Source organism: Galeopterus variegatus, unplaced genomic scaffold (genome assembly GCF_000696425.1).
Source record: "Galeopterus variegatus unplaced genomic scaffold, G_variegatus-3.0.2 Scaffold1189, whole genome shotgun sequence".
In the NCBI taxonomy this organism is placed as follows: domain Eukaryota; kingdom Metazoa; phylum Chordata; class Mammalia; order Dermoptera; family Cynocephalidae; genus Galeopterus; species Galeopterus variegatus.
The window spans coordinates 374,019-399,326 of NW_007727300.1; the positions used below are offsets into that span (position 1 = coordinate 374,019).

The following is a 25,308-nucleotide window of genomic DNA, read 5'->3' on the forward strand; positions in this document are numbered from 1 at the left end:
ATTCAAAAACCAAAAGTATATAAAAAAATCTGCAGTAAAAATGTCTCCTACACTTGACCCACCCACCTTGTCCCCTCCCTTGCAAGTAAACCCTTTTATTAGACTGTTTATCTGCATGATAATACAAGCAAAAACAAACATAGATTTGTCTTCCTCCCCCCTCCCCCCCACTTTTTTTTGGCAGGTGGAGGGTATGGTATGTTTCTTTCTAAAAGGGAGTTCATTATACACTGCAATGTCTTTATTTCTTTTAAAAATATATCTTGGAGATTTTTTCATATTAGTATATGTAGGCGTGGTTCTTAAACTTACATTCACTTATATTTACTGGTCTCTGTGTTCTGCTAGTTCCCTCCTTCTCAACTTAATGATAGCTACCTTCAGATGAAACCGTGGGCTTGTGCTGGAAGGCATTACTCACATTTACTCAGTCTGATTTTTGCCATCATGCTGGCTCCCAATCTGGCCTAGAAGTGTTAATAAAGGTTCTTAAGAAAGGGTTGGGGGGCCGAGCCCGTGGCACACTCAGGAGAGTGCGGCGCTGGGAGCACAGCAGCGCTCCCGCCGCGGGTTTGGATCCTATATAGGGATGATCGGTGAGCTCACAGCGCTCACTGGCTGAGCGCGGTGCGGCCGGTCTCACAAAGGACAAAAAAAAAAAAAAAAAAAAAAAAAAAAAAAGGGTTGGGGTCTCATCTCTTATAAAATATGTCTATTCAAAGCCACCTTTTATAATTGATTTTCTCTCTCAAACTTAAGTGTTCCTGAGCCGGTAAGTTTAGATTCAAGGTAACTGCTCTAATTCTTATTATCCCCTTAGCCCGTGGAAAGAGGGAAATGGGACAGGGAGAAACGCGGGGCCCAGTGCTGTTAGAGCTAAAACTGGGGTGGGGCACATCACCTGCATTTCTTCCCCCATCGGCCAGAACTTAGTCACATGATCACATCTGGCTAGATGAACACATTAAAAGGAAGAAAGGGAGATTACACATATTGGGAACAATTAACAGTCGTCTCTGTGTTTTAGGTCTCACTGAGAGGGCAGTCTGTGGGAGTTAATAAAAGTATTTTTAACTTCACATCGTATTATAAAATATAGCATACATACAGAAAAGTGAACACACCTGCGTAGAAAGTTCCCGGGTCAAGAGACTGAACACTGTCAGTGCCCTAGAGCTGAGTGTCCTTGACAGCCTGAGGGAGGAGTGAAAAAAAGGCGGTTCACTCAGCTCGATGGCCAGGCTAAGGCCGAGGTAAGCACGTGGAGGCGGGGCGACAAGCGATCAAAGGTGCGTCACCCGGCAGGTAGGGGGCGTGGTTGGGCGAAGAGGCGGGGCCCCGCCGAGCTTTGGGCCCAGTCCAGAAGCCAGGAAGGGGCGGGGCCTGCAGCGATTGGCTTTGAGGGCGGGGCTTCCTGGCCGGCAGTCCCAGCTAGAGTGAAGAGGCGTGGTCACTTATAGGCTGCTGGAGGCGAGGTTAAGTACGGGCAGGATTTCGCAGTCAGAATGGGCGGGGCCTAGCGGTCCAGACTGCGGCCGGACCACCGGGGAGAGTCTCTCGGCTGGACGGGCTTCGCGAGAGAAGACTTCCAGACGCTACAGGGACTGAGCGGCGCGGCTTACGTCACGAAGGGCGGGGCTTCGTGACGTCCGAGCGGGCGCTGCGGCGAGGGGCGGGGCCGGGCGCGCGCTCCAAGATGGCAGCCAACGTGTTCCCCTTTCGCGACGCGCGTGCCGCGCCAGATCCGGTGCTGGAGGCCGGTCCGGTGGCCCATGGGCCACTGCCCGTGCCGCTGGTGCTGGACAACGGGTCGTTCCAGGCCCGCGCCGGCTGGGCGTGTCCAGGGCCGGACCCAGGCCCCGAGCCGCGTCTGCAGTTCCGCGCGGTGTGCGCCCGCGGGCGTGGAGGGGCGCGGGGCGGGGCGGGCCCGCAGGTAGGCAACGCGCTGGGCAGCCTGGAGCCGCTGCGCTGGATGCTGCGCTCGCCCTTCGACCGCAACGTGCCGGTCAACCTGGAGCTGCAGGAGCTGCTGTTTGACTACAGCTTCCAGCACCTGGGCGTCTCCTCACAGGTGAAGGGGGGGTGGGTGGACCGGGGTTCAGGGGAGGGATGAGGTCTCTGCTCTCCGAAAGATAATTGTCACTTGAGTCGCTCTGGTGGTTATTTAGTCAGTCGATCAAGTATTAAGCCCTGGTATGTGTATGTCCTGTGCTAGGCGCTGGGGCATAGCAAGTGAACAAAACAATACTACTCTTCTCTTGGAGCATACATTCAGGCATATATGCTCGTTTGTTAAATTCACTTAACATATATGTATTGCGCATCTACTCTGTGTCAGGCACTTTTTTAGGCATTCGGAATATCTGTGAACATAACACAAAACTTCCTGTGTTTATGGAGCTATTATGGAAAGATATTTTGGTATGAACAGACAGACAATGAGATGATAGGACAGGAGGGAAGTTACATTTTTTCAATAATATGGTCAAGGCAGGACTCATGGAGAAGATGATATTTGAGAAGGACTCAAAGGAGGTGATTGAGAGAACAAGCCATATAAATATCTGAGGAGAAGTGTTCTAGTCAGAGGGAAAATAGCCGGTGAAAAGGCCCTAATCCTAGTTCTAGAGCAGCCAGAGCGAGGTGGAGAGTAGTATGAGGTACTATCTGGAAGAGGATGTCAGAGAGGTAATGAGAGGGCAAATCATACACCTCATAGGCTTTTACTCTGAAATGGGGAACCATTGCAGGGCGTTGAACAGAGGAGGGATGCGATTTATGTTTCAAGAAGATCACTATGGCTTCTGTATGGAAAATGGACTGTCAAAGGTCATAGAGAGGAAGCACAGAGACCAATTAGGAGGCTGTTGCAATAACCAGCTGAGGGATGTTGGTGCGTTAGATGAGAGAGGCAGCAGGAGATGTGGTAAGAAGCAGCTGGGTTCTGGAGATATTTTGAAGATGATTTGCTGACAGTTTGGATAGGACTTAACTTACTAACCTTAAATTGACTCTACTTTCATATTTTCCAGTAGAGATGAAATTAGTGTTTTACAGTTGCTTCTGAGCAGGTTTTTGACGAAAGACCAAAAGCAAATTCAGCCCTGCAGTAAGGATTTGGGTTATTTCATTCTTTAAAAAGAGTATCTGTTACCAGTCATCTATTTGCCCTTTTCTTTCAAAGTAGGGCTGTGTTGATCATCCCATAGTTTTGACAGAAGCTGTGTGTAACCCATTGTATTCACGACAAATGATGTCTGAGCTTCTTTTTGAGTGCTACGGGATTCCAAAGGTTGCCTATGGAATAGACAGCCTCTTCAGCTTCTACCACAGTAAGCCAAAGAACTCGACTTCCAGTGGGCTCATCATTTCATCTGGATACCAGTGTACACATATTTTACCCATCTTAGAAGGGAGGTGAGTTGCACTTGTGGCATTTGAGTGCTATTTTGAGAGACATTCAGGATACATTTATTTAGTGCCTACTTTAGAGACAGAGTAGAAAGAGCAAGTGCTAGACTGTGAACTGAGCTTCTAGGCTTAGCTTTGACCTACCTCATTGTGTGACTATGGGTAAGTCAGGTGTCCCAAAGGGAGTTGGGGTGGATGGTATCTTAGGTCCACATCCGTAATTCTACAGTTTTATAATTCTGATTTATGGAGAGATAGCTACACAGTACCTGGAAGTAGTAGGCACTAAATAAAAATATTTTGAATAAATTACTTGAGTCAATTTAATTTAGACCATTTTTGTGTTCTGGAGTCACTTTTTTACTAAGAAGTTTTTTTCGTTTTTTGTTTTTTAATTTAAAGCTCTTTAATCGCTATTGTTTAGAGCTTTCTGTTCAGGTACAGTGCTGGGCACATAATAGGCACTTATTAAATATTTCCGAGTTGAATAAAAGGCAAGGGTAGTTTGTATCATATTTAAAATCTGTTCACACTTTATAGTTTGGCTTTCATTGTCTGATAAGAGACTAGGCTAGTATCATGATCTCTTGAGAAATCTCACATTGCATAAAGAGGTGTGCACTGAAGGCAAAGAACTATGGCTTTGGAGTTGAATGCCTGGATTTGAAGCCCTGCTAAGGATGAGGTACTCATTCACTTAGTTTCCTATCATAAAATTGGGAAAATTCCCGGGGTTACCCTGAGGATGAAATGAGATGGCACATTGTAAACTGTAAAGCAGTCTGAATATTTAAGTCAAAATAAATGCCATTGAATTTATTGAGACCTATAATGGGAATTTTTCTTGAAGTTTCCATGATAATCTTTGAAGATAAAAGTATTTCTTAGACATTACCAAACACTCCTGAGGTACTGAGTTCTCTATTTTATCTAAACAAAATAGGAGAAATTAAAAACATGTTTTTATCTTATATTGAAAGAAAATTATTACCCGAAGACCAAGACATCAGATGGGAGCATATCCTGTTCTATGCTGGCATCTACTGGTGAGATGTCATACAGCAGTGACGTTTCATTTACCATACAAGTTCCTAGTGCTCTGCAACTCTTATTTCCTCACGTAAAGAAAATAACGTTACTTTGGTTCTCTTCCCCTTTGGTTCATGTGAAAGGGATCAGATTTTTAGAAGATTACAGTAAGCCAGTATGTGTATGGTTAATTAATCTGTTTGTATAAGTAGAAGTGGAGCATCTAGGGGAAGAGTTCTCAAACTCTGGTTTGCACCAGTCACTTGAGGAGCTTGTTAAAATGCAGATTCCCAGACCCACCCCAGAGCAATTGAGTCCTGGAAATTGGCATGTTTAACATTTTCCCCAGCTAATTCTGGGATACTTGGTCCCAGGGCCACAGTTTGAAAAATACATGAATCACATAGAGGTCTGACTTTGGAATGCAAGTTCTTTCCATTGTTTCTTTCTGAGATTCTGGCCAGAAGTTAGATGGCTGTGTGTCTGTCTGGGTGTGGACTAGGAATTCTTGTCTTGGGTAAGAGGTTGGGCCAAGGGAACTTTAAAGTTCCTTCCAAGTGTAAGGTTTTATGTTTGCCCTTCTTGTCTATTTATTCTTTATCCTATTTCCCCCAAGATGCTCCACATTTTCTTCTCCATGTTGCCTAAAATTTCAGCATTGCTTTCTACTGCTTGGTTGTAGGTTAGATGCTAAAAACTGCAAGCGTATCAATCTTGGAGGAAGCCAAGCAGCTGGCTACCTCCAGCGTCTCCTCCAGCTGAAGTATCCTGGACACCTGGCAGCCATCACCCTCAGCCGCATGGAGGAGATCCTGCATGAGCACAGCTACATCGCTGAGGATTACGTGGAAGGTAATGAAGAGGACTCTTGTCTACCTTTGGGGTGTTTCTTAAATTATTACCAGGTGACTCTTTTGCTTGCTCACTCTTTTACTCTTACTATTTTTTAGCACCCCCATCACCTTTTGGTATTCACTTTCTTAAACTGTTCAGTGAACTGATAACTTACATATGTAGGTTCCCTTCATAAATGGTAGCTTTTTAAACTTGCCTCTAATACTCGTGTTGGAATTGTACAACTTTCAACTTTTTCCAACAGTTAAACATTTTAAAGGGGGAACAGAACATACTAGATTAAAAATAGTTAAAGTTTGAAAACAGTTAAAATTGTTTCATAACATCATTAATCTAGAATCTGTGCTCCAGAAGCAAGTTTTTCTCTTGAACTTTCGGTTCTATTTTACACTGGTAATACTTTTCATTACTGTTATCACCCAGATGTAATGGAAATAATGTGTTCCTCACAAATATAAATAGTTCGGATAAAACCAAAGGACTGTGAACTGTGCCGCTGTGAATACCACCCTGTTCCACAGTACGTGAATGGATTTTTTTATTGGCATTGAAGGTGCTGACTTCAACTGACCACTAGTGAGCTCTTGTAGGGCAAGAGCCATGTTTTTATTGTGGTAAAAACCACCTAACATAAAATTTATCATATCATCGTAACCGTTTTTAAATGTACAGTTCAGTAGTGTGAAGAGCCGTGTCTTAATTAACTTCAAAAAGCGTTTATTAAGTATCTGTTATTCCTGGGAGACAAAGAAATTGGGGAGGCAGATATGGAAAGAAATACCTGATGAGATCACTCAGGCCAGAAGACATAGCCGAAGCACACAGCTCTCCTAGCTCCTACTTCTCTATTCTCAAGGTGCTCTGATATTCATACTGACTTTTTTTTTTTTTTTGCTACATTTCTATGAATTTTAACACACGTATAGCTCCATGTAACCACCACCATAATCAGGATACAGAACAATTCCATTATCCCGAAAAACTCCCTCATGCTATCTCTTTATAGCCATATCCTGTCCCCACTCCAAGCCTAGGCAAGCATGCACCTGTTCTCTGTCACTGTGGTTTTGTGTTTTCAAAACCATCACATAAATGAAATCAAGTAGTATATAACCTTTTGAAACTGTACTGTTATCTTTTTTCACTAGTGTTATGCCTTTGAGGTTCATCTAAGTTGTTGAGTTTATATCAACAGTTCATTCCTTTTTATTTTGGAATCATGTTCCATTGTATGAATGTACCACAGCTTGTTTATCTGTTCACCCAGTAAGGGTCAGTTGGGTTGTTTCCGGTTTTTGGTGATTGTGAATTTCACGTTTCTCTTGGCCCTGGGGGACTAGTGCAGACCACAGAGTCCCTCAGGAAGCAGGGCTACATGTAGCCCTGCCAAGGGAGTGCAGCAAGGTGAGTTGCTCAGGATGCACCTGAGATTGGGGCTGCCACCTAGGGAGGTGGGCAACCAGAAACCAGACACAAAGTTCTGGGACTTAGTACATGTACTCTGCAACTTTATTCTCTGCAAGCATGCGTTACATATGTTTGAGCCAGCTGTAAACCGCTCCCATACCTCCCCATTTCCTAGGCAACCCCATAGGAAGTCTGTGGTTTGCGGTAAAGCCTTGCAAATTCTTGCTGACACAGTCTTTTGCACTCTTGCTGACACAGTCTCAGTTCTGTATAGCAGCAGTGACTCCATCTTTAATATGTGTCCTCCTTCATTTTCCTCTAGTGAATAGAGCTACTATAAATACTCACGTACAGATTTTTGTGTGAACATGAGTTATTTCTCCAGGACAACTGGATTGCTTGGTTATGTGGTAAATGTATGTTTAAGTTTATAAGAAGCTGCCTAATTATTTTCCGGAGTAGCTGTACTATTTTGCATTCGCACCGGCAATGTATGAGAGTTCCAGTTGCTTCACATTCTTGCTAGCACTTGGTATTGTCACTGTTTCTTATTTTAGCTATTCTAATAGTTGGGTAGTGGAGGCTCATCGAGGTTTTAATTTATATTTGGCGAGTGGCTAAAGATGTTGAACATCTTTTCAAGTGCATATTTACCTTCCATATGTCCCCTTTCTTGACGTGTCTGTTCAAGTCTTTTGCCTACTTTGTAAGTGAATTGTTGGTTTTCTTAATGTTTTGTTTTGATAGTTTTTTTTTTTTTAATTGGTATATATTCTAGATGCAAGTCATTTGTTGGCTATATGATTTTCAGGTATTTTCTTCCATCTGTAGACTATTTTTTATTTTCTTAACAGTGTCTTGCATTTAAAAAGATTTTATTTTTGATGAAGTCCAATTTATTATTTTTCTTGTATAGATCATGGTTTTGACATCATGTCTCAGAACCCCAAGTATGAAGATTTTCTTCTGTGTTTTCTTCTATAGGTTTTATATTTCTGTGTTTAAGTTGAGTTCTCTGGTTCATTTTTTTTTTTTGTCTTTTTTCATGTCCGGCAACGGATCGCAACCCTCAGTGTCGCGCCCGTACCGGACCGGGACCGGCAACGGGATCACAACCCTCGGTGTTGCCCCTGCTCCTCGCTCAGCCAGTGAGCGGCCGGTCTGTATGTGGGATCCGAACCCTTGGTGGGAGCTCCACCATGCTCCCAAGCGGCGCACTGTAGCAGTGCGCCACTGGGCCGGCCCCTCTGGTTCATTTTGAGTTCACTTTTTATAAGGTGTAAGGGTTCAGTCACAGTTTTTTATTTTTTTTTGATATATGGGTGTCCAATTATTTTAAATCATTTGTTGGTAAGACTGTTGTTTTGGGCGTCCCCATAACCACTTACAGGTTTGGTGATTTTCTTAGAAAGACATGCAGGACTCAGAAGTCATTATACTCGTGGTTATGGTTTTCATTACATTGCAAGGATACAAAGTAAATATGCCAAAGGATACAGCATGAAGTTTGGGGGCTGCCAGCCGAAGCCTTCCAGTGTAGCCGCACACACTTAACAAGTTGTGAGGGCATGCATGAAGTGTTTTCTACTAAGGAAGCTCATAGAGACCCAGTGCCCAAAGTTGGAGATGAGTCACACAGGCACACTCCACCCAGTGTGTACCAAAATTCCAGGCTTCTAGGAAGAAAACAGGTGTTTAGCATAGACCATATTGTTTGCACAGTCTAGAAGAAATGAACCACCTTATCATTAGGAAAAGTTTTATATGAGTGTAGAGAACCGTTTTCCTGCCATGTTCCCAGATGCCAGCCAAGGACCAACCTTTCGAGCAGGCCTTTTCAAGTATAGCAGTCCCAGGCCATTTTTCTGTATAACTATCTTTTCTCCATTCAATTGACTTTACATCTTTGACAAAAATCAATTGGCCAGGGCCAGCCCATGGCTTACTTGGGACAGTGTGGTGCTGATAACACCAAGGCCACGGGTTCGGATCCCTATATAGGGATGGCCTATTCGCTCACTTGGGAGAGCGTGGTGCTGACAACACCAAGTCGAGGGTTAAGATCCCCTTACTGGTCATCTTAAAAAAAAAAAAAGTCAGTTGGCCATATTTGTGCCCATCTGTCTCTGGATTCTATTCTGTTCCATTGATCTGTGTGTCTGTTCCTTATCCAGTAAAACACTGTCTTGATTACTGTCACTTTATAATTAACTCTTAAAACCAAGTAGCATGATTTCTACAACTTTATTCTTTTTTGAAAATTGTTTTGGCTATTCTATTTCCTTTGCCTTTCCATGTAAGTATTAGGATCAGCTTTTCCATATATACAAAAAAAACTCTGTTGGGATTTTGATTGAAATTACACTAAATCTGTAGATCAATGTGGGGAGAATTGACATTTTTACTATGTTGAGTCTTCTAGTTCATGAACATGGTATGTCTTTCCATTTATCTAGGTCTTTATTGATTTCTTTTGTCAGTATTTTGTAGTTTTTCAGCACAGATTCTGTGCATGTTTGATTAGTTTTATGCCTAAGTGTTTCTTTTGTTTTTTTTATTTCAGTTTCTAGTTGCTCACTGTCAGTGTATAGATATGCAATTCAGTTTTATGTGTTGATTTTGTTTCCTGTGACCTTGCTAAACTTATTAGTTCTAGGTTTTTGTAGATTCTTTAGGGATTTCTGAGTAGATGTGTCATCTGGGAATAAAGATAGTTTTATTTTTTTCCTTCCAATCTGTATGCCTTTAATTTCTTTTTCTTGCCTTCTTTCATTGGATAGGACTTCCAGTACAGTGTTCAATAGGAGTGGTGAGAGTAAGCATCCTAGCCTTGTTTCTAATTCCTGATGTTGGGGTGGTGGTGTGGGGAAGCCTTTAGTCTTTAAGTATTAAGTATGAGGTGTTAGCTCTAGGATCTTGCAGATGCCGTTTATCAAGTTGAGGAAGTTCCTTTCTATTCCTAATTTTGCTGATAATTTTTATCATGAATGGATTTTGAATTTTGTGAAATGTTTTTTTCTGCATCAGTTGAGATGATCCTATGGTGTTTCTACTTTAGACTGTTTAGATGGGGGATTATAATTGCTTTTCTAATATGGAGCCAGCCTTGATTTGGGGGTATAAACCCAACTTATTCATATATATTACTCTTTTTATATATTGCTGGGTTCGATTTGGTAATACTTTGTAGGTTTTTTGTTTATATTCATGAGGAATATTGGTGTGTAGTTTTCTTATACTGTCTTTGTGTGGTTTTGGTGCCAAGGTGAGACTGGCATTGTTTTTTTTTTTAAATGACCGGTAAGGGTATTTTAACCCTTGACTTGGTGTTGTCAGCACCATGCTCTCCCAAGTGAGCCATGGGCTGGCCCCTGGCATTGTTAATGAGTTGAAAAATGTTCCCTCTTCTCTTTTCTGGAAAAGATTGTATAAATAATTGGTGTTAGGGCCGGCCCGGTGGCGCACTGGAGAGTGCGCCGCTTGGGAGTGCGGCGGCGCTCCCGCCAAGGGTTTGGATCCCATGTGGAGACCGGTTCCCGCTCACTGGCTGAGCGTGGTGCGGGCGCAACACCGAGGGTTGCGATTCCGTTGCCGGTCCCCGGTACGGGCGTGACACTGAAGGTTGCGATCCCGTTACCGGTCAGTAAAAAAGACAAAAAGGAAAGAAAAATAAATAAATAAATAAATAAATAAATAAAATAATTGGTGTTATTTTTCTTTCTTTCTGGTAGAATTCTCCAGTGAAACCATTCAAGCCTTCTTTTTCTGAAGGCTTTTAACTATGAATACAATTTCTTTAATAGACATAGGATTATTAGGTAGCCTTATTGATTTCCTCTCTTTATTATTTCCCTCCTTCTACTTGTTTTAGGTTTATTTTGCTCTTTTTTCTCCCCCCCAGTTTCTTAAGGTAGAAGTTTAGATTATCATGAGATCACTCTTATTTAATTAATTTATTCTTTTGGTAGGGCATTCTTTTTAATATAAGCATTTAATGCTGTGAATTTCCCTCTCATCACTGCTTTATCTGCATCCCACAATTTTCTTTTCTTGGGCAGCTGGCCAGTAAGGGGTGCATCCCACACGTTTTGATATATTTTAATTTTTATTGAGTTCAAGTATTTTCTAATTTTCCTCATGACTTCTTTGAGCAATTCATTATTTAAAAATGTGTTATGTCCAAGTGTTTGGAAATTTCCCTGTTACTTTTCTGTGATTTATTTCTAGTTTAAATCCATTATGCTCAAAGAACTTTCTTTGTCTGATACCAGTTAAACTTGTTTGTTTTATAACCCAGGATATGGTCCACTTTGGCAAAAGTTCCACATACACTTGAAAAGGATATGTATTCTGCTCATTTTAGGTGGAGTGTTCTATGATGTGACTTAGATTCTGTTGGTTGATGGTGGTGTTCAGTTCTCGTGTATCCCTGTTCATTTTCTATCTACTAACTCTATTGATTATTGAGAAAGGAGTGTTGAAATCTGTAGATATAATTGTGGATTTTCTTAGTTATTTTTTCTGTTCTGTCAGTTTTCGCTTTCAGGTATCTGAATCTCTTTTGTTAGGTACATATTTAGGATTCTTAGGTCCTCTGGGCAGATTAACCTAACATGTCAATTTTCTTTGCTTTCATGTCTACTTGAATATTAATACACCCTCTCCAACTTTTGTTTGATTAGTGTTTGTGTGGTACATCTTTTCATCCTTTTGCTTTTAATCTACCTGTATCATTATATTCAAAGTGAGTTTCTTAATAGTTGGGTCATTTTTTAAAAATCCATTCTGTTAATATCCATCTTTTAATTGGCATATTAAGACCTTTTACAATTAATTTAGTTATATGTTTGGATTTAGGCCCACCGTTTTATTATTTGTTTTTTGTTGTTCCTCCTATTATTCCTGTGTTTATTTTTCCTCCGTTTCCTTCTGCCTTCTTTTAGGTTGTTTGAACATTTTTCCCCCCTGTATTCCATTTAATTTTCTGTTGTGTTTTTTACTGTGTGTAGTTTTTTTTTAGTAGTTGTTGTGGAGATTAAAGTAAACATAACTTTTCATAGTCTACTTAGAATCAATATTTACCGCATCAAGTGGAATGTAGAAATATTTGCACTATATAGACTCCTTTATCCTTCCCCATTTATGTTGTATAGTTGTCTTGTGTATTACATACATTGGAAACCCATCAGACAGTGTTATGGTTTTTACTTTCAGTTGTCAAACATATTTTAAAGAACTCATGAGATTAGTCTGTTATGTTTAACCAGATTTTTATCATTTCTATTGCTCTTCCTTTATTCCTGGTGTTCCAAGCTTCCTTCTGTTATTATTTACATCTGAGGAACTTTATGTAGCAATGCCTTTAGAACAGGTCTGCTGGCATGATATCCAGGTTTTATAGCTGCATTTAGTTGATTGACTGGATTCAGAGATTGAGTGGCATGTGTTTTCTTCATCTTCCCTGCATCTGAAACCCTAGTGTTGACTTTTTAATTTTTGTGTTAATAGTGTTCCATTTCATGACTTCCAAAATTATTTCTTTGAAGAATTGCAGAAGTGGCAGTGCCCTGATTATTATGAGAACAACGTCCACAAGATGCAGCTTCCGTTTTCCAGCAAGCTCCTTGGCAGCACTCTGACCTCTGAGGAGAAACAGGAAAGGCGGCAGCAGCAATTGCGGCGGCTGCAGGAGCTCAACGCCCGGCGGCGGGAGGAGAAGCTGCAGCTGGATCAGGAGCGGCTGGACAGATTGCTCTATGTGCAGGTAAGAGCAGAGACCAGGATGAGTCCCCAGCCTTGCTCAACAAGGTAGTCCCAGAACGTTTTCTTCCTATGTATTGTTCCTCAGCCATAAAATGCGTTGACTGTCAAAGTCACCTTTGGGGTCAAGAAGGAGTCCAGGAGAATCATTAATACAGAGATCATCAGTATAGAGTACAGTAAAGCAGCAGGTGTTTCTGAAAGAGCTGTAGACTCTGGATTTATTGATTTGTTCATTTGTGCCCTATAGTTTCCTTTTACTTTTTAACTTTTTTTTCTTTTTTTCTCTGTAAGCTTACGATATCCTTGAAATTTTTTTTAACTTTTTAACATAAATATAGTACAAATGATGCAAAAGTGCACAAACATTAAATCTGCATCTTGATGAATTTTCATGAAGTGAAACAGACCCATGTATCTTTCATTAGATCAAGAAACAGAGCCTTACCAGCATCCCAGAAGCCTCCCTCACGTCTCTTCTCAGTCAATAACTTTCCCTCCTCCCTTCCAAAAGGTAACATTTCCGACATCTGTCAACATACATTAGTGTTGCCTGATCAGGTGATGCCAAAACCATGATGTGATGCCAGCCTGGGACAGCTGGAGAGGAGGGCCACTGTGTGAGACTTGGGTGGGAGCTGGAGGTGTGATTCTGTGGAGGGGCAGGCCCCCAGGGCTCTGGGAGCCCTCTCCTGCTGCAGCTCTTCTCTTTCCTTCCTGTTTACAATGGCACTGTGTGTCTTTGAGGATGAATTATGACCGCTCTGGTTTCAGGAACTTCTAGAGGATGGCCAGATGGATCAGTTTCACAAAGCTCTGATAGAGCTGAACATGGACTCCCCAGAAGAGCTGCAGTCCTACATACAAAAGCTCAGTTTGGCGGTGGAGCAAGCTAAGCAGAAGATCCTTCAAGCAGAAGTCAACCTCGAAGTGGATGTGGTAGACAGCAAGCCGGAGGTAAATGAGGGCCTTAGGAGGGAGGTCCTGTAGGGTCATTTAGAGAGGGCCGCCCTTCTTGAGGGTGAGGAGTGTCCTGAAGACGCTGACGTCAAAAGGGTTGTAGCCAGACTCGGGAAGAAAAGAGTAGTATGATGAGTGATGTCCACAGGGATGTGGTGAGGGCAGCGATGGCTCTTGTACCAACCAAAGTTCTGACTGGAGGGATTTCACCCTGTAGACCTCTGGCCCCCTGGGAGGGAAGGTGTGCTTGTAGTAGGAAGAACAGTCACACACCAATCATGTGGTGCTGTCTCTAACCTGCACTTGTTCCTCTGATGGTCATTTGACAGCTAGTCATACACTCCCTTTAACTTTCTTCTGGCATTTTAGTAAATATATTGTGGTTGAGGGTTCACTTACCTCCTTTCTATCTTGATATTCCCTAAGGATAGGGATCGTACTTCATACATGGTTTATGAACTTTTTTACAGCAACTAATAGATATACTCAATAAAATATTCGTAGGTTAAGATCAGACGTTCGTTAGTTACTAAAGACTAACTCTTTAAATAAGCTCTTTGATTTTCTATGTTTCTCCTTTCCATTTTCCTGCCTGTAGACTATAATAAGTGTTGGTGTGGTCAAAAGGGCAGGAGGCAGAGCTGATCTCAGACTGTGGGTAATACAGACCCTGGCATCTTGGGGCCTGTGTGGTGAAGAGGCGGCTCGCAGGTCGCTCCTCAGCCCAGAAGACACTGGTTGGGTCTCCTGTCTTTAAGACTGGAACAAAGTGTCAATAAGTGTATGCATTGTTCCTTAATTTGTCATCCCTGACTTCTAAAACAAAGGCACATATTTGTAGCCTTGTGACATGTTTGAGGCAGAATTAAGTAGATTAGCTTGTTGGTTTTTTGTTTTTAAATCAACTTTCTTTAAACTCTTGATTACCTCTGCTTTTAGAAAGAAACAGTACTGTGGGAAAGTCCAACTCAGTGCCTTTTGGTGCTGGGTGTAGCATGGTGCTTATCAGTGACGTCAGAGCTATCTTTGGCTCAGCATGAAGCTTTCTTTTGCAGTGAGGGGCTCTCAGCTGGAGGCTCACTTATTTCCTGCCTTCAGACTTGCATTTTCTACCTCTTCTTGACAGGCTATAGGTTATGTGAGGACAGTAACTGTCCGTGAGCATCCATGCTTTATAGAGCAGATCCTCAAGTAGGTTTACTAGATACACCTTACTGGATCACTTCACTAAGATCTTGGGCCGAAGGGACCTTTACTACCATCTTACTCCCCCACATCATTGCAGATCAGCTTCTGTTGAATCAATGTGCCTTTTCCAGTTTGCTTTTCCCAGTTTTTAGGTCTGTATTTCATATTTGAGCTGTTGCTCCCTGAAATCCAGAACCATGTTGTCTTTGTTACCTGTTCATCCATATTTAGTTTTTGTCATGTTTAACATGTCAACAGGATATAAGCTTCTTTTTACCAGAGAGGTGCTACTAAGACACACGCAGGTGAAGAATTTCAGATTTAAAAAGGGAAAAAAAACAAAACTGAAGATGTGACTCCTGAGCAATTGTGGAATTAGTTTTTCCTTTTCTTTGTTCATTTTTCTACAGTTGTTACATGCTGTGATTTAACCACCCTTTCATTCATTTAGCAGATAATTAGTAAGCACTAACTTTGTTCTGTGTTCTGGGGACATATATTTAAATCTCCCTGAGCTTGGGGAGATTTTGAAATGTTGGACTTCAAAAGATTTCACTATATACAACAAATTTGATGAATTGACCTGTCACCAAAACTTTACTGGTCAGTCAGCATTTATTAAGGATGATTTTTAGTGATTAAAATCAATTACAGTCACATTCATGGGTCCACTTAAGCAATAATGGCTGAATTGGATTAATAGAGGTGGAATTTTTTTTTTTTTTGCAGTTGGTGGGTACGGGGATTACAAACCTTTGACCTTGGTGTTATCAACACCATGCTCTAACCAACTGAGCTAACCAGCAGCCATAACTTACAGTGTTTCCTAAAATTCATTTTCTCCTACAGACCTGTCCATTCTGGCCATTGCTATTCTACAGTTGTTTCTTTGAGAATTTGTAAAGGAGTAGGCTTTTTTAGCATTCTTAATGATGTATTTAACCTAGAAGATGCTTGTTTTTCATATCTACATGCACAGCATAAGAGGGTAGGTGGGAGAGAGCACAGTTTTAGAGCATTGTCATTTGTTGGAAAGCACAATGGGCCAAATGCAGAAAGTTCTCTTGCTTTACTAGCCAAGATCAGAGCTGGCCCCTGCTTGATCTTCTTCCTCTTGAGACTCTTCCAGGGAGCCGTGCTGTATCTTCTCTGATGTGCTTTGGCAAATTGTCTTCTGTTCAGTTCCAAAAGAACAGTCATATTAGTGTTTCCAGACACCCCACCATACATGTGGAGACCTTGGCAAACCCTAGGGGGAGAGAAGCCAACCGTGATGGAGAAATCTGTTCTCTGTTAGATGCCTGTTCTCTGCCTTGAGATGATTAGCTCTGTTCCTTTCTGTGACTCATATGAATGGGGATATGACAGCTATGAAGGTCTTTACCAGTCAGGCTAAGGAGTCTGCATATTACCTTTAAGACAGACAGAGCTTTCTAGGAATGTTGAGCAGGAAATGATAGGATGAGGTTTTATTTTAGGAAAATGACTGGTGGTGGTTAGGATGATGGGTTGAAGGGAGAGGTGAGGCCAAAGGCAGGAAAACAGAATAAAAACGTGTTGTAGTATCCAGAAGAGAGCCGATGTGGACCTGAAGTTTGTCATTTGCCATGGGGATGGAGGTTGGATGAGGAGACACTTCAGAGGTAGGATCCAAAGATCTTGGTGCCATTTACAAAGCCGAGGTGACAGGAGTGGCAGGTGGCTGATGACGATAGAGCACATGACCTGTGCCAGACCCTGTGCCGAGCACTTCTGCAGGAATTGTCCTGGATCATTTTCAGAGCTCAGTAAGTCCCTTTAGACAGACGAGGAAATTGAGACTGCAGAGTGAAGAAATTTGCCCATGGTCACAGAGCTAGAAGTAGTGCAGCTGAGATTCAAACACAGCCATCCAATTCCAGGTTCCACTGTGATAACACTTAGGCTGTATTGAAAGGCGGGGGGTAGGGGGATAGTGCCTTTGACCAAGTTTGGGAAGATAATCAGCTCAGTTTTCAGCACCTTATCTTTAAAGTCTTCGTGGGACATCAGGTGGAGCTCTCCAGGACTCAGCTATGGGAGGACATAGAATCAAATAGGGAGAGAGAACAGAAGAATGCCTAAGAAGCGCCACTACTTGGAAGTTAGATGGCAGGAGGAAAGCCAGGGAGAGAGATTGAGAAAGAGTGCTCAGAGGAGAGAAGCCAGGAAGGTTGATGGGAGAGTTTTAAGAGCATAGGTGGTGAGCATTAATTACCTAGGGTGGAAGATGGTACATTCGTCCTTTGGGGCAAGAAGAATGAAAGGAAAAAAGATAAGAAAAAAAAAAGATAAGTAAGGAAATAGAATGGAGAATAAATAGGGAAGTTCATGTTTTGAAGTAGCTAAGGTGATCTGCCAGGAGTCACAGGATTGAGATTAGAAAGGGGACTGAGCAGAAGAGTGTTGGTCTGCTGCGGGTGGTGCACAGAGAAACTGAAGAGTAACGGAAGGATTGCCTAGTAGTGGTCTGGGGCTTTCTCCACTCCTGCCACACTGAAAGCAGATTTCACTTATCTGTTGCTATGTTTGTAAAAAAAAATCTCCAAACTTAGTAGCATAAAGCAATCATTTTATTGTGCTCATGGTTTGATGGGTCAGGAATTTAGACAGGGTACATACAGCAGGGATCTCTGCTCCAAGATGCCTGAGACCTCAGCTGGGAAGACTTGAATAGTTGGGGACTTGAGTCATCTGGAGGGCTTTTCACTGAACTGTCTGGCAGCTGGACTGGGATGACTCAAAGGCTGGGTTCAGGAGGGACTGATGACCTGGGCACCCACACGTTTCAAGAGATGAAGGTGGAAAGAAGCTGTGTGGCCTTTTCTGACCTTGCCTCGGAAGTCACATGACATCATTTGCACCTTACTGTATTGGTTGGAGTCCTCACAAGCCCCTGCTGAGATTCAAGGGGAGGAAACAGACCTCCACCTCTTTATGGGAAGGTCAGGGTCACACTGCAGAAGAGTGTGTGGAATGGAAGATACTGTTGTAATCATCTTTGAAAAATACAATCCATCCCAGAGCAGAAGTGGAAGGAGTATTGGGGCATCCTTTAGGATTGAGAAATGGCTGTTGGGTGCAGCAGTGGGTAGAGCTGGGGTGGAGGGACAGTGGCAGCTGTGATTGAATCACAAGCTAAGTAGAGAAGGGTGAGAATCCACAAGAGGGGTCATCACTTGGAGGTGAGGAAGATCAGAGGAGGGGAGGCTAGGATGACGATAAAGAGTAGGGTACAGGTCTGGGGTATAGAGAGGTAGACAGGAACAACCCCAGTGGAGCCCAGTGCTTGCCTTCACCCATTATTATTTGAGGGTCACAAGTTTCGTCTGTAGTTTTATTTAATGTTTTTTTCTTACAAACACTCAGTGGAAATCTGTAGCTATTTTAAATACACAGATGACGTTTGTGTCTCCAACCCACTAATACAAGTGAATTATTTAAGGGGCCAAGTTGAGTGCGTTTAAAAGGGAAGAAGGAGTGTTCATTTCTCACCCAACACTGCCCTAGGTTCATGTGCCACTTAGAGATGGAGAAGTGGCTCAGAGTGTACTTTTTCCAGCTCTACCACTGTGACCTTTAATATGTCTTTGGTTGGCATTCAGATCAGTGTGACTTGATCAGTGTGACTCCAAAGCCTGACCACTTTCTGACACCATACTGCCTCCTAGTTGCTGATTGTCCTAGATGACAAGCCACCAAAATGAACGGGAACTCTGGTGATCAATTTCTGATCCTCTCTTGGAACTGCATTTCAGGTCATTTCTGAAGAGCTGGGCTTAATGCCACACCAGAAGAGGCACAGGCACTCTTCTGGTAGGGGCTCCTTTCTTGTGAGGGGAGCTGAGAGCCTACCAGGTCACAATCTGCAGGTGGCAAGGGGAAGGTTCCTTCATGCACCCTCTGCCGCCCCTGCTTGGATAGAGGAGCCCGTCATTCATTTCAGCTGGCTTCGCTGCCACATGTAAAATCACATGTTCATCTCCCATATTACCCACTCTGATCTCGGGCAAGATCTTTTCCTTACTCCTAAATCCTTGATTGTCTTCTCAAACTCAGACTCATGATTTGTAGAATCTCAGCAGAGACTTTGGAGCTGAGCAGTTCTGTCTCCATCGAGGTTTCCACCACTTAGTGTGATGTGACCTTGGGCGAGTTACCTCACCTCCCTGTGCCACAGCTTCCTCACCCGTAAAATGTGGTAATAACATGTACAGTGAAGATTGTGCAGTAGCAGGTGTCCCTGCCCCTGCATCCGATTCAGTGTTCGCAGAGATACTCTTGCCTCCTTCACTGAGAGCGAGGTCCTTTAGATTCTTGTCCCCCAGCTCACCTTCTTACATCCCTAAATTACCTCTTTATAAACCAGCCCTCTCATTCTGTCCTCTAGACTCAGACTTTCTAGGGTTTACCCTCAGGCCTGGAAAATTCCCCTTACATATGATAAAATTGTCTTAAATATGGTAGAACAGAATTCAGAATATGTTGTCACCCATTCTGTGTGCCATATATGCCACATGACTTTTTTGTGAATATGTGTAGGGTATTGAGGGGACATTACCTTATTTAAGAGTAAGTTTGAATGATAGTTTACAGCTGCCGTATATATGAGTAAGCTTTAGAGAAGTATATTTAAGTTCTCTGAATAATGTCAGTAATTTATGTACTTGATAGATTCTGAGAGTAAGGAGGACTCAGAGGCTACATACTCATCCTAAGAATGTCCTCAGAGGCACACTTGGCTGTTGGTTACTGAGTCTGCTTGAACCTTCCCAAGATGCCACCTCGTACGACAGTGCATTCTACAACAGCTGTCATCATTAGAGCATTTTTCCATGGGATGCAGCAAAATGTTTCTTCCTGCAACTTCTCCCTTTCGAGTGGAGAAGAGTGAGACTCATCTGCCTTTCACGTGGCAGAATGACAGCTGGCTAAAGAGGTCTTCCAGAACCACTTCCTCCCCTACAATCTTTTGTTCTGGTTAAAATTAAAATAAAAGTGCCCTAAACTATCTATCAGGAATGGTGCCAGTGTGTCTAGACCCCACCCAGGCTCATTGCCCTGGAAGAAGAGAGCCTGTTCTTGCAGGATTCCACAGATAGGAAGCACTCTGCCACCTTGGGGCTTTTAGTCACATCACCAGCCCACCAAGACCCGCTGTTAAGGGTCTAATTCATGTTGGCACATATATTTATTAGTTATTAAGAGATTTATTTAATGTTACTGGTAGCCTAGCCACTTTGTAGGACACCAGCTGTCACGCCTTTCTCCCCCAGAGCTGTGTATGGTGGTGTGACTAATTGCAGGCAGCAGGTCTTGAATTGGGGGGCTGGCACCAGTACAAGGCTCCAGAGAAGATGGGAGTTGAGGCTGTATTAGTAGGAAAGGAAGGGGATCAAAGCAAAGCCCATTTCTGGCTTTTTGGTCTTTTAATCTTTGTGTTCATGTGTGTTCTTTTTTAAAAATAGCTTAGAAAATTTTTCATATTTTTATGTAAGCTTTTAGAACATTGGGCAAGATCCCAATTCTTTTTCATGACACTGAACTAATAGAACTAAGGCTTGCTGAAGGTATGAGTTCTGTTCTGTTTTGTTTATTTTATTCTATTCTATTCTTAGACCCCTGACCTGGAGCAGCTAGAACCATCATTGGAAGAAGTGGAAACCATGAATGATTTTGAACCCTTGTTTTCAGAGGAGACACCTGAGGTGGAGAAGCCTGTCACCACTGTCCAGGTTTGACTCCTGCAGCATAGACTATGCTTATGCTTTGAAGCTGTTGGCATAAATGACAGTTTGTTTCTATAGGAATATATTTTTTAAAATCTCAGTTGTGTTTTCTAGAAAAGGAGGTACCAATACTTAAAATATAGAAAGTCAGGGTTTTTTTTCCTCCAGTGATTGGTTCCAGTACCAAGATCTGTGAATCTATGAGAAATAGTCTACCTGAGGGCCGGCCCATAGCTCACTTGGGAGAGTGTGGTGCTGATAACACCAAGTCAAGGGTTAAGATCCCCTCACCGGTCATCTTTTATTAAAAAAAAAAAGAAAAGAAAAGAAAGAAATAGTCTACCTGGTAAAAACATTTGGGCAAATAATTAGGGACTTTAGACCTGAAGACTGGCTTTTAATGATCTCATTTAAATTTAAGCTAATGTCATTATACTTAATCCTCGTTGGGGTCTACGTTTCTGTCATTACAATGGCAACCAGATAAACTGACCTGAGTCAGACCCACTGGGGAGAGAGCTGTCTTGCTGTGCAGGGACCAGGGGTGCTACACACAGTACCGGGCAGGGGACTTGGTCTTCCATGCTGGGCCTTTTCACTGCTACTGTCCACAAAGTCTCTCTCTGCAATTCAGGGACCATTTCATGATGCAAATGTGTAGGTATTTATAATTAAGAGGTTGAGAGAAGTAGAAAATTGAATTATTAAGTCAGGAGAGTTGGGGAGAAGCTTTGCTCGCATAAACAAAGGACAAAAACTATACTGGAAAAAGAAATGTGATTTGAGGAAACTGGCAACTGGAATGTTTGTCATTATGACCTAAAAATGTCTTTTAAACCTTGGGTTTTTAAAGCCCGTGTTTAACTTGGCAGCATATCATCAGCTGTTTGTTGGAACAGAGAGAATTCGAGCTCCAGAAATCATTTTCCAGCCGTCTCTCATAGGAGAAGAGCAGGCTGGGGTAGCGGAGACTCTTCAGTACATTCTGGACAGGTAAGATGGAGAAATTTCTCTTCCTTATATTTTCCTGAAACATTTCCTTGGATTTTGCATTGAATGATAGATTTGATGGTTGGGCACTTTGGAAATCTGTCTCACTCTCTTGTTTTCATTGACATGCTGTGCTCAGATAGTATTATTTTATCTCTGTCACCCAGCCTGGCGCCTAGTTGAGGCTCTATAATTGTTTTCTGAACATGTAAATGCTCAGTTGATTTGAGGAGCTGGAAGAGTTTCTTTTTAATTTTGAGCAACACAATAACATATGCACTGACTTCCATGTAAAGCCTTCACAGTATTAACAGTTAGTGATTTTAAATCACCCTAAAAATACTGCAGAGCTTATAAAAGTTCCCTCCTTGCTGGCATTTTATTTATTGAAGAGTTTACATTTCTGTAAGACTGCATCTCCCTTCTCCCATTTCTACTGGCATTTTCCTGCAGTGTGAGTTTTCATAATTGAAGTTGGACAAATAGGGAACATAATTTGTAGTACTCTGGCTGTTGTTGATTATAACAAAATGGAAACTTGCACCTGGCAAGGAAAAAAGCTTTTGCAGCTACTTTGTTTGAGTGGCTTTGAGCTTAGCCTTAACAGTGGGTGGGAAAGTGATCAAACATGTAAAAGATTAAGCTATTATTTAAAACAAAACAAAAAAACACAGGTGGGGAGATGGGTGCTCAAAACGGAGGCAGGACTTTTAGGGATGGCAGATATGTTCTGTGTCTTAATATGGGTATATAGATTTGTCAGCCTTTATCAAAATGTATGTAAATTAATTTTCAATAAAGATTTTTTTAAAACATGTATTAGAAAAGTACAGAAAGTCTAATCACATTAAGGAAATGAGTTGACCATTCGAATTTAGATTTTGACTGGATACTAGGAAACATTGGACTGGCATTCTGTAGAGATACAAATGAAAAAAATTTTTTTTTTTAACTTTTTCTGTAGATATTTTCTTTTTTGTACTGGGAGCTTACATTTCCACATTTACATTCTCTGTGATATTCAAGTTGGATATCATTTCTCCCCTAGGTACCCAAAAGACATTCAGGAGCTGCTAGTTCAGAACGTTTTCCTCACTGGGGGAAACATGATGTATCCTGGGATGAAAGCCAGAATTGAGAAGGAACTGTTGGAGATGAGACCCTTTCAGTCTTCTTTTCAGGTACCGATTGTTCACGTGACCAACTGTTTTGAAAATAGCATTATTTGTGTTCTGATTGCAAAAGTAATAAAATGCAAATGAGAAAAATAAGTTCATAATTGCATTATTCAGAGATACCCACTGTTAACATTTTTGTGGCTTTCCTTCTGGTCATCGGTCTGTTTAATTTTTAAAGCAGAGTGGGAATCATGTTTTATATACTACTTTGTTTTTTCTTTAATTGAAAAAGGAAGACATGCATATAATAAAATGGAAAGAGTATATAGGAGTGTATATGAATAATAAGTCATTCTCCCTACTCAGTTCCCCATCCTACAGGCAAAGCTTGCCTTTTATAAATTTTCTACACATGTGAATGTGTACTGCTTTGTAACCTGAATTTTCTTAACCTGTCATGAACATTTTCCCATGCCATTATTCTTCCAAAATACCATTTTTTATGACTGTGTGGTATGGATGCCCCACATTTTATCTACCAAGAAATGTGGTCCAAGCTCCCATTGTGGTCCAGGCACAGTGGGGCTGCTGAGATGTCCTGGACATATTCCCTAGCTGAAAGGAATTCACTTTCTGAGGGGTCAGCAGCTAAGTAAATGCGCCACGATAGCCCAGAGCATGAAGGACGTACTGGCATGGGTGCTGGCAGTTTCCATTGGCGTTGAGGGGAGGCTCCATGGAACTGAATCTTCTGAGGATGGGTAGGCGTTTGCCATGCAGATAGTGTGGAGTGGGGTAGGTTGGAGAGAGCCTTCCATACAGAGGACTAGCATGAGCAAAGGCTCAGGAGCCAAACACTTGTTGAGGGAGGGAGAAGCATCTGAGAGTGGCTGGAGAGTGGCTGCTAAGGAGCGGAGGTGGGTGGGGTGGAGAGGTCAGCAGGGCCCTCATGATGCAGAGCTTAAGAAGGTTGGCCTTGATCTGCTATGCCGCACGATGTATTATATGTTCAGGGCGTGGTCTCTGGCTTTTGGTCCTGACACTGTCGCTACCATTACTGAATTTTGCTAAGCCTCTGTTTTCTCAGGGGTAAGAAGGGGTAATCACAGCACCTATTACCAGGATTCAGCATAGGAGTGCACGTCAAATGCTCAGCTTGAGACCTGCCCGTAATAAACTCTCAGACATTAGCTGTTGTGTTGGGGGAGTCCCTGAGACCACGCCAGGTGCAGTGATTCACCAGGAGGACTCACGGAGTCAGCATAATCATACTTACCATAATCACCTTTCCAGCCTGGAACTTGTGTGGTTGGTGGAGAGGGGACAGTGACAAGGGTGGGAAGTGAGGCAGATGACTCCAGAAAACAGGAGGCCCAATTTGAGTTACAGAGTATTGCTCCAAATGGTCAAGTCAGCCCAGTTGAGGGGTCTTCCCAGAGCTGCTGACCCCCCAGCCTGGCTCCGACAGTAGGCAATGGAAACTAAGCACTGGCAGCATCACAAAGAATGCCCCAGTCACCCCTCTCTGCACTCATTCCTCCTGAGGCTCTTCTGCCACCATGGTCAGGGCGATCTTGCTTCAGCCTCTGCCTCCCTGTGCTCGCAGAGGGGGGACCAGGGCCAGGAAGCCCTTTCCTGCAGGTTGAATGGCAGTCTCTGCCTCCCTCTGCCCTTGACAGGATTGTGAAGCAGAGGCTGGGCACCTGCTTCCTCTCTGACCCTGCGTGGCAGGTCTTGTGTTCGTAAAACAACTTATAACTGTGCTGTGAGGTCAGGTCTGCTTCGTGTTCTTGTGTGTTCTCTAGGAGAGTGGGCATTTTGGCTCAGCTTTGTTTGGAGGGTGTAGGGATAGCCCTGCACTGTCTGGGAATTAATTGGGGCCCTCAGTATATATTTCTGAGGATATAATGTAAGGGGGCTGCAGCTGAGCCTGGAGTTTTGGTGGGAGATATCCTGATAGTGAACACTCTCTTCGTGTTTCAGGTCCAACTTGCCTCAAACCCTGTGCTGGATGCCTGGTACGGTGCTCGTGACTGGGCCTTGGACCACCTAGATGACAACAAAGCCTGGATCACTAGGAAGGAATATGAAGAAAAGGGAGGAGAGTACCTCAAGGAGCACTGTGCTTCCAACATCTACGTTCCCATCCGCCTGCCAAAGCAGGCCTCACGTGCCTCAGAAGCCCAGGTTTCTGGCAAAGGCTCAGGGGCCAGTGGAAGCAGTGCCGGTGAGCAGGCCTAGCAGAGGGGCATGCCCGAGAGACTCCCCTGCAGTGTCCGAGGGCCACATCAGCAGTGTGACAGGACAGCGATGTGCTAGGTGTATCCAGCCTGAGTCCACTGGTCACATTTGGCTACAAAATGGATTTCTCCTGGGGGGAACAGAGTTATTAAACAACACTGGGAGTTAGCCTTCAGTGTTATGTCTATACGGGGGCTTCTGCAGTGAAGGAACATAGTGTGGCTCCTGGCGTCTTTGTTGATGAACTGTGGCATCAGCTTCCTACAGCAGCCCGCAGAGACAGGGTGGCAGACGTGTACAAGATATGTAAGACATATTTCTTTTTTTTTTTTTTTTTAAACCTATATAGGGATCCGAACCTGTGGCCTTGTTATCAGCACCACACTCTCCCAAGTGAGCCATGGGCTGGCCCTGTAAGACGTATTTCTTACTGCAGTTTAAAGTCTTTTTTGTTTAAAAAAATCCTTTAAAATTTATCTTGTCAATGTCAACATTTTATTCTTCTAAATTTATTCAGAAATTGTGTGAATGCCCAGCAGAGGGAGGTCTTTCATGTGTATAAAAAAGTAACTTTTATGTTATAAAAGCAGTCATCCACGAAA

The 25,308-nt window shown here is 42.7% G+C and overlaps 1 protein-coding gene across 1 annotated transcript; it reads left to right on the plus strand.

Moving 5' to 3' along the window:
* Positions 1–1,692: 1,692 nt before the first annotated feature.
* ACTR5 (ARP5 actin-related protein 5 homolog (yeast)) lies at positions 1,693–25,308 on the plus strand. Its single transcript, XM_008575449.1, has 9 exons — positions 1,693–2,071; positions 3,188–3,417; positions 5,123–5,292; positions 12,249–12,466; positions 13,237–13,419; positions 20,247–20,363; positions 21,211–21,350; positions 22,396–22,528; positions 24,449–25,308. Exons 1-9 carry the CDS (start codon positions 1,697–1,699, stop codon positions 24,704–24,706), a joined length of 1,824 nt encoding a protein of 607 aa, XP_008573671.1. The 5' UTR covers positions 1,693–1,696; the 3' UTR covers positions 24,707–25,308.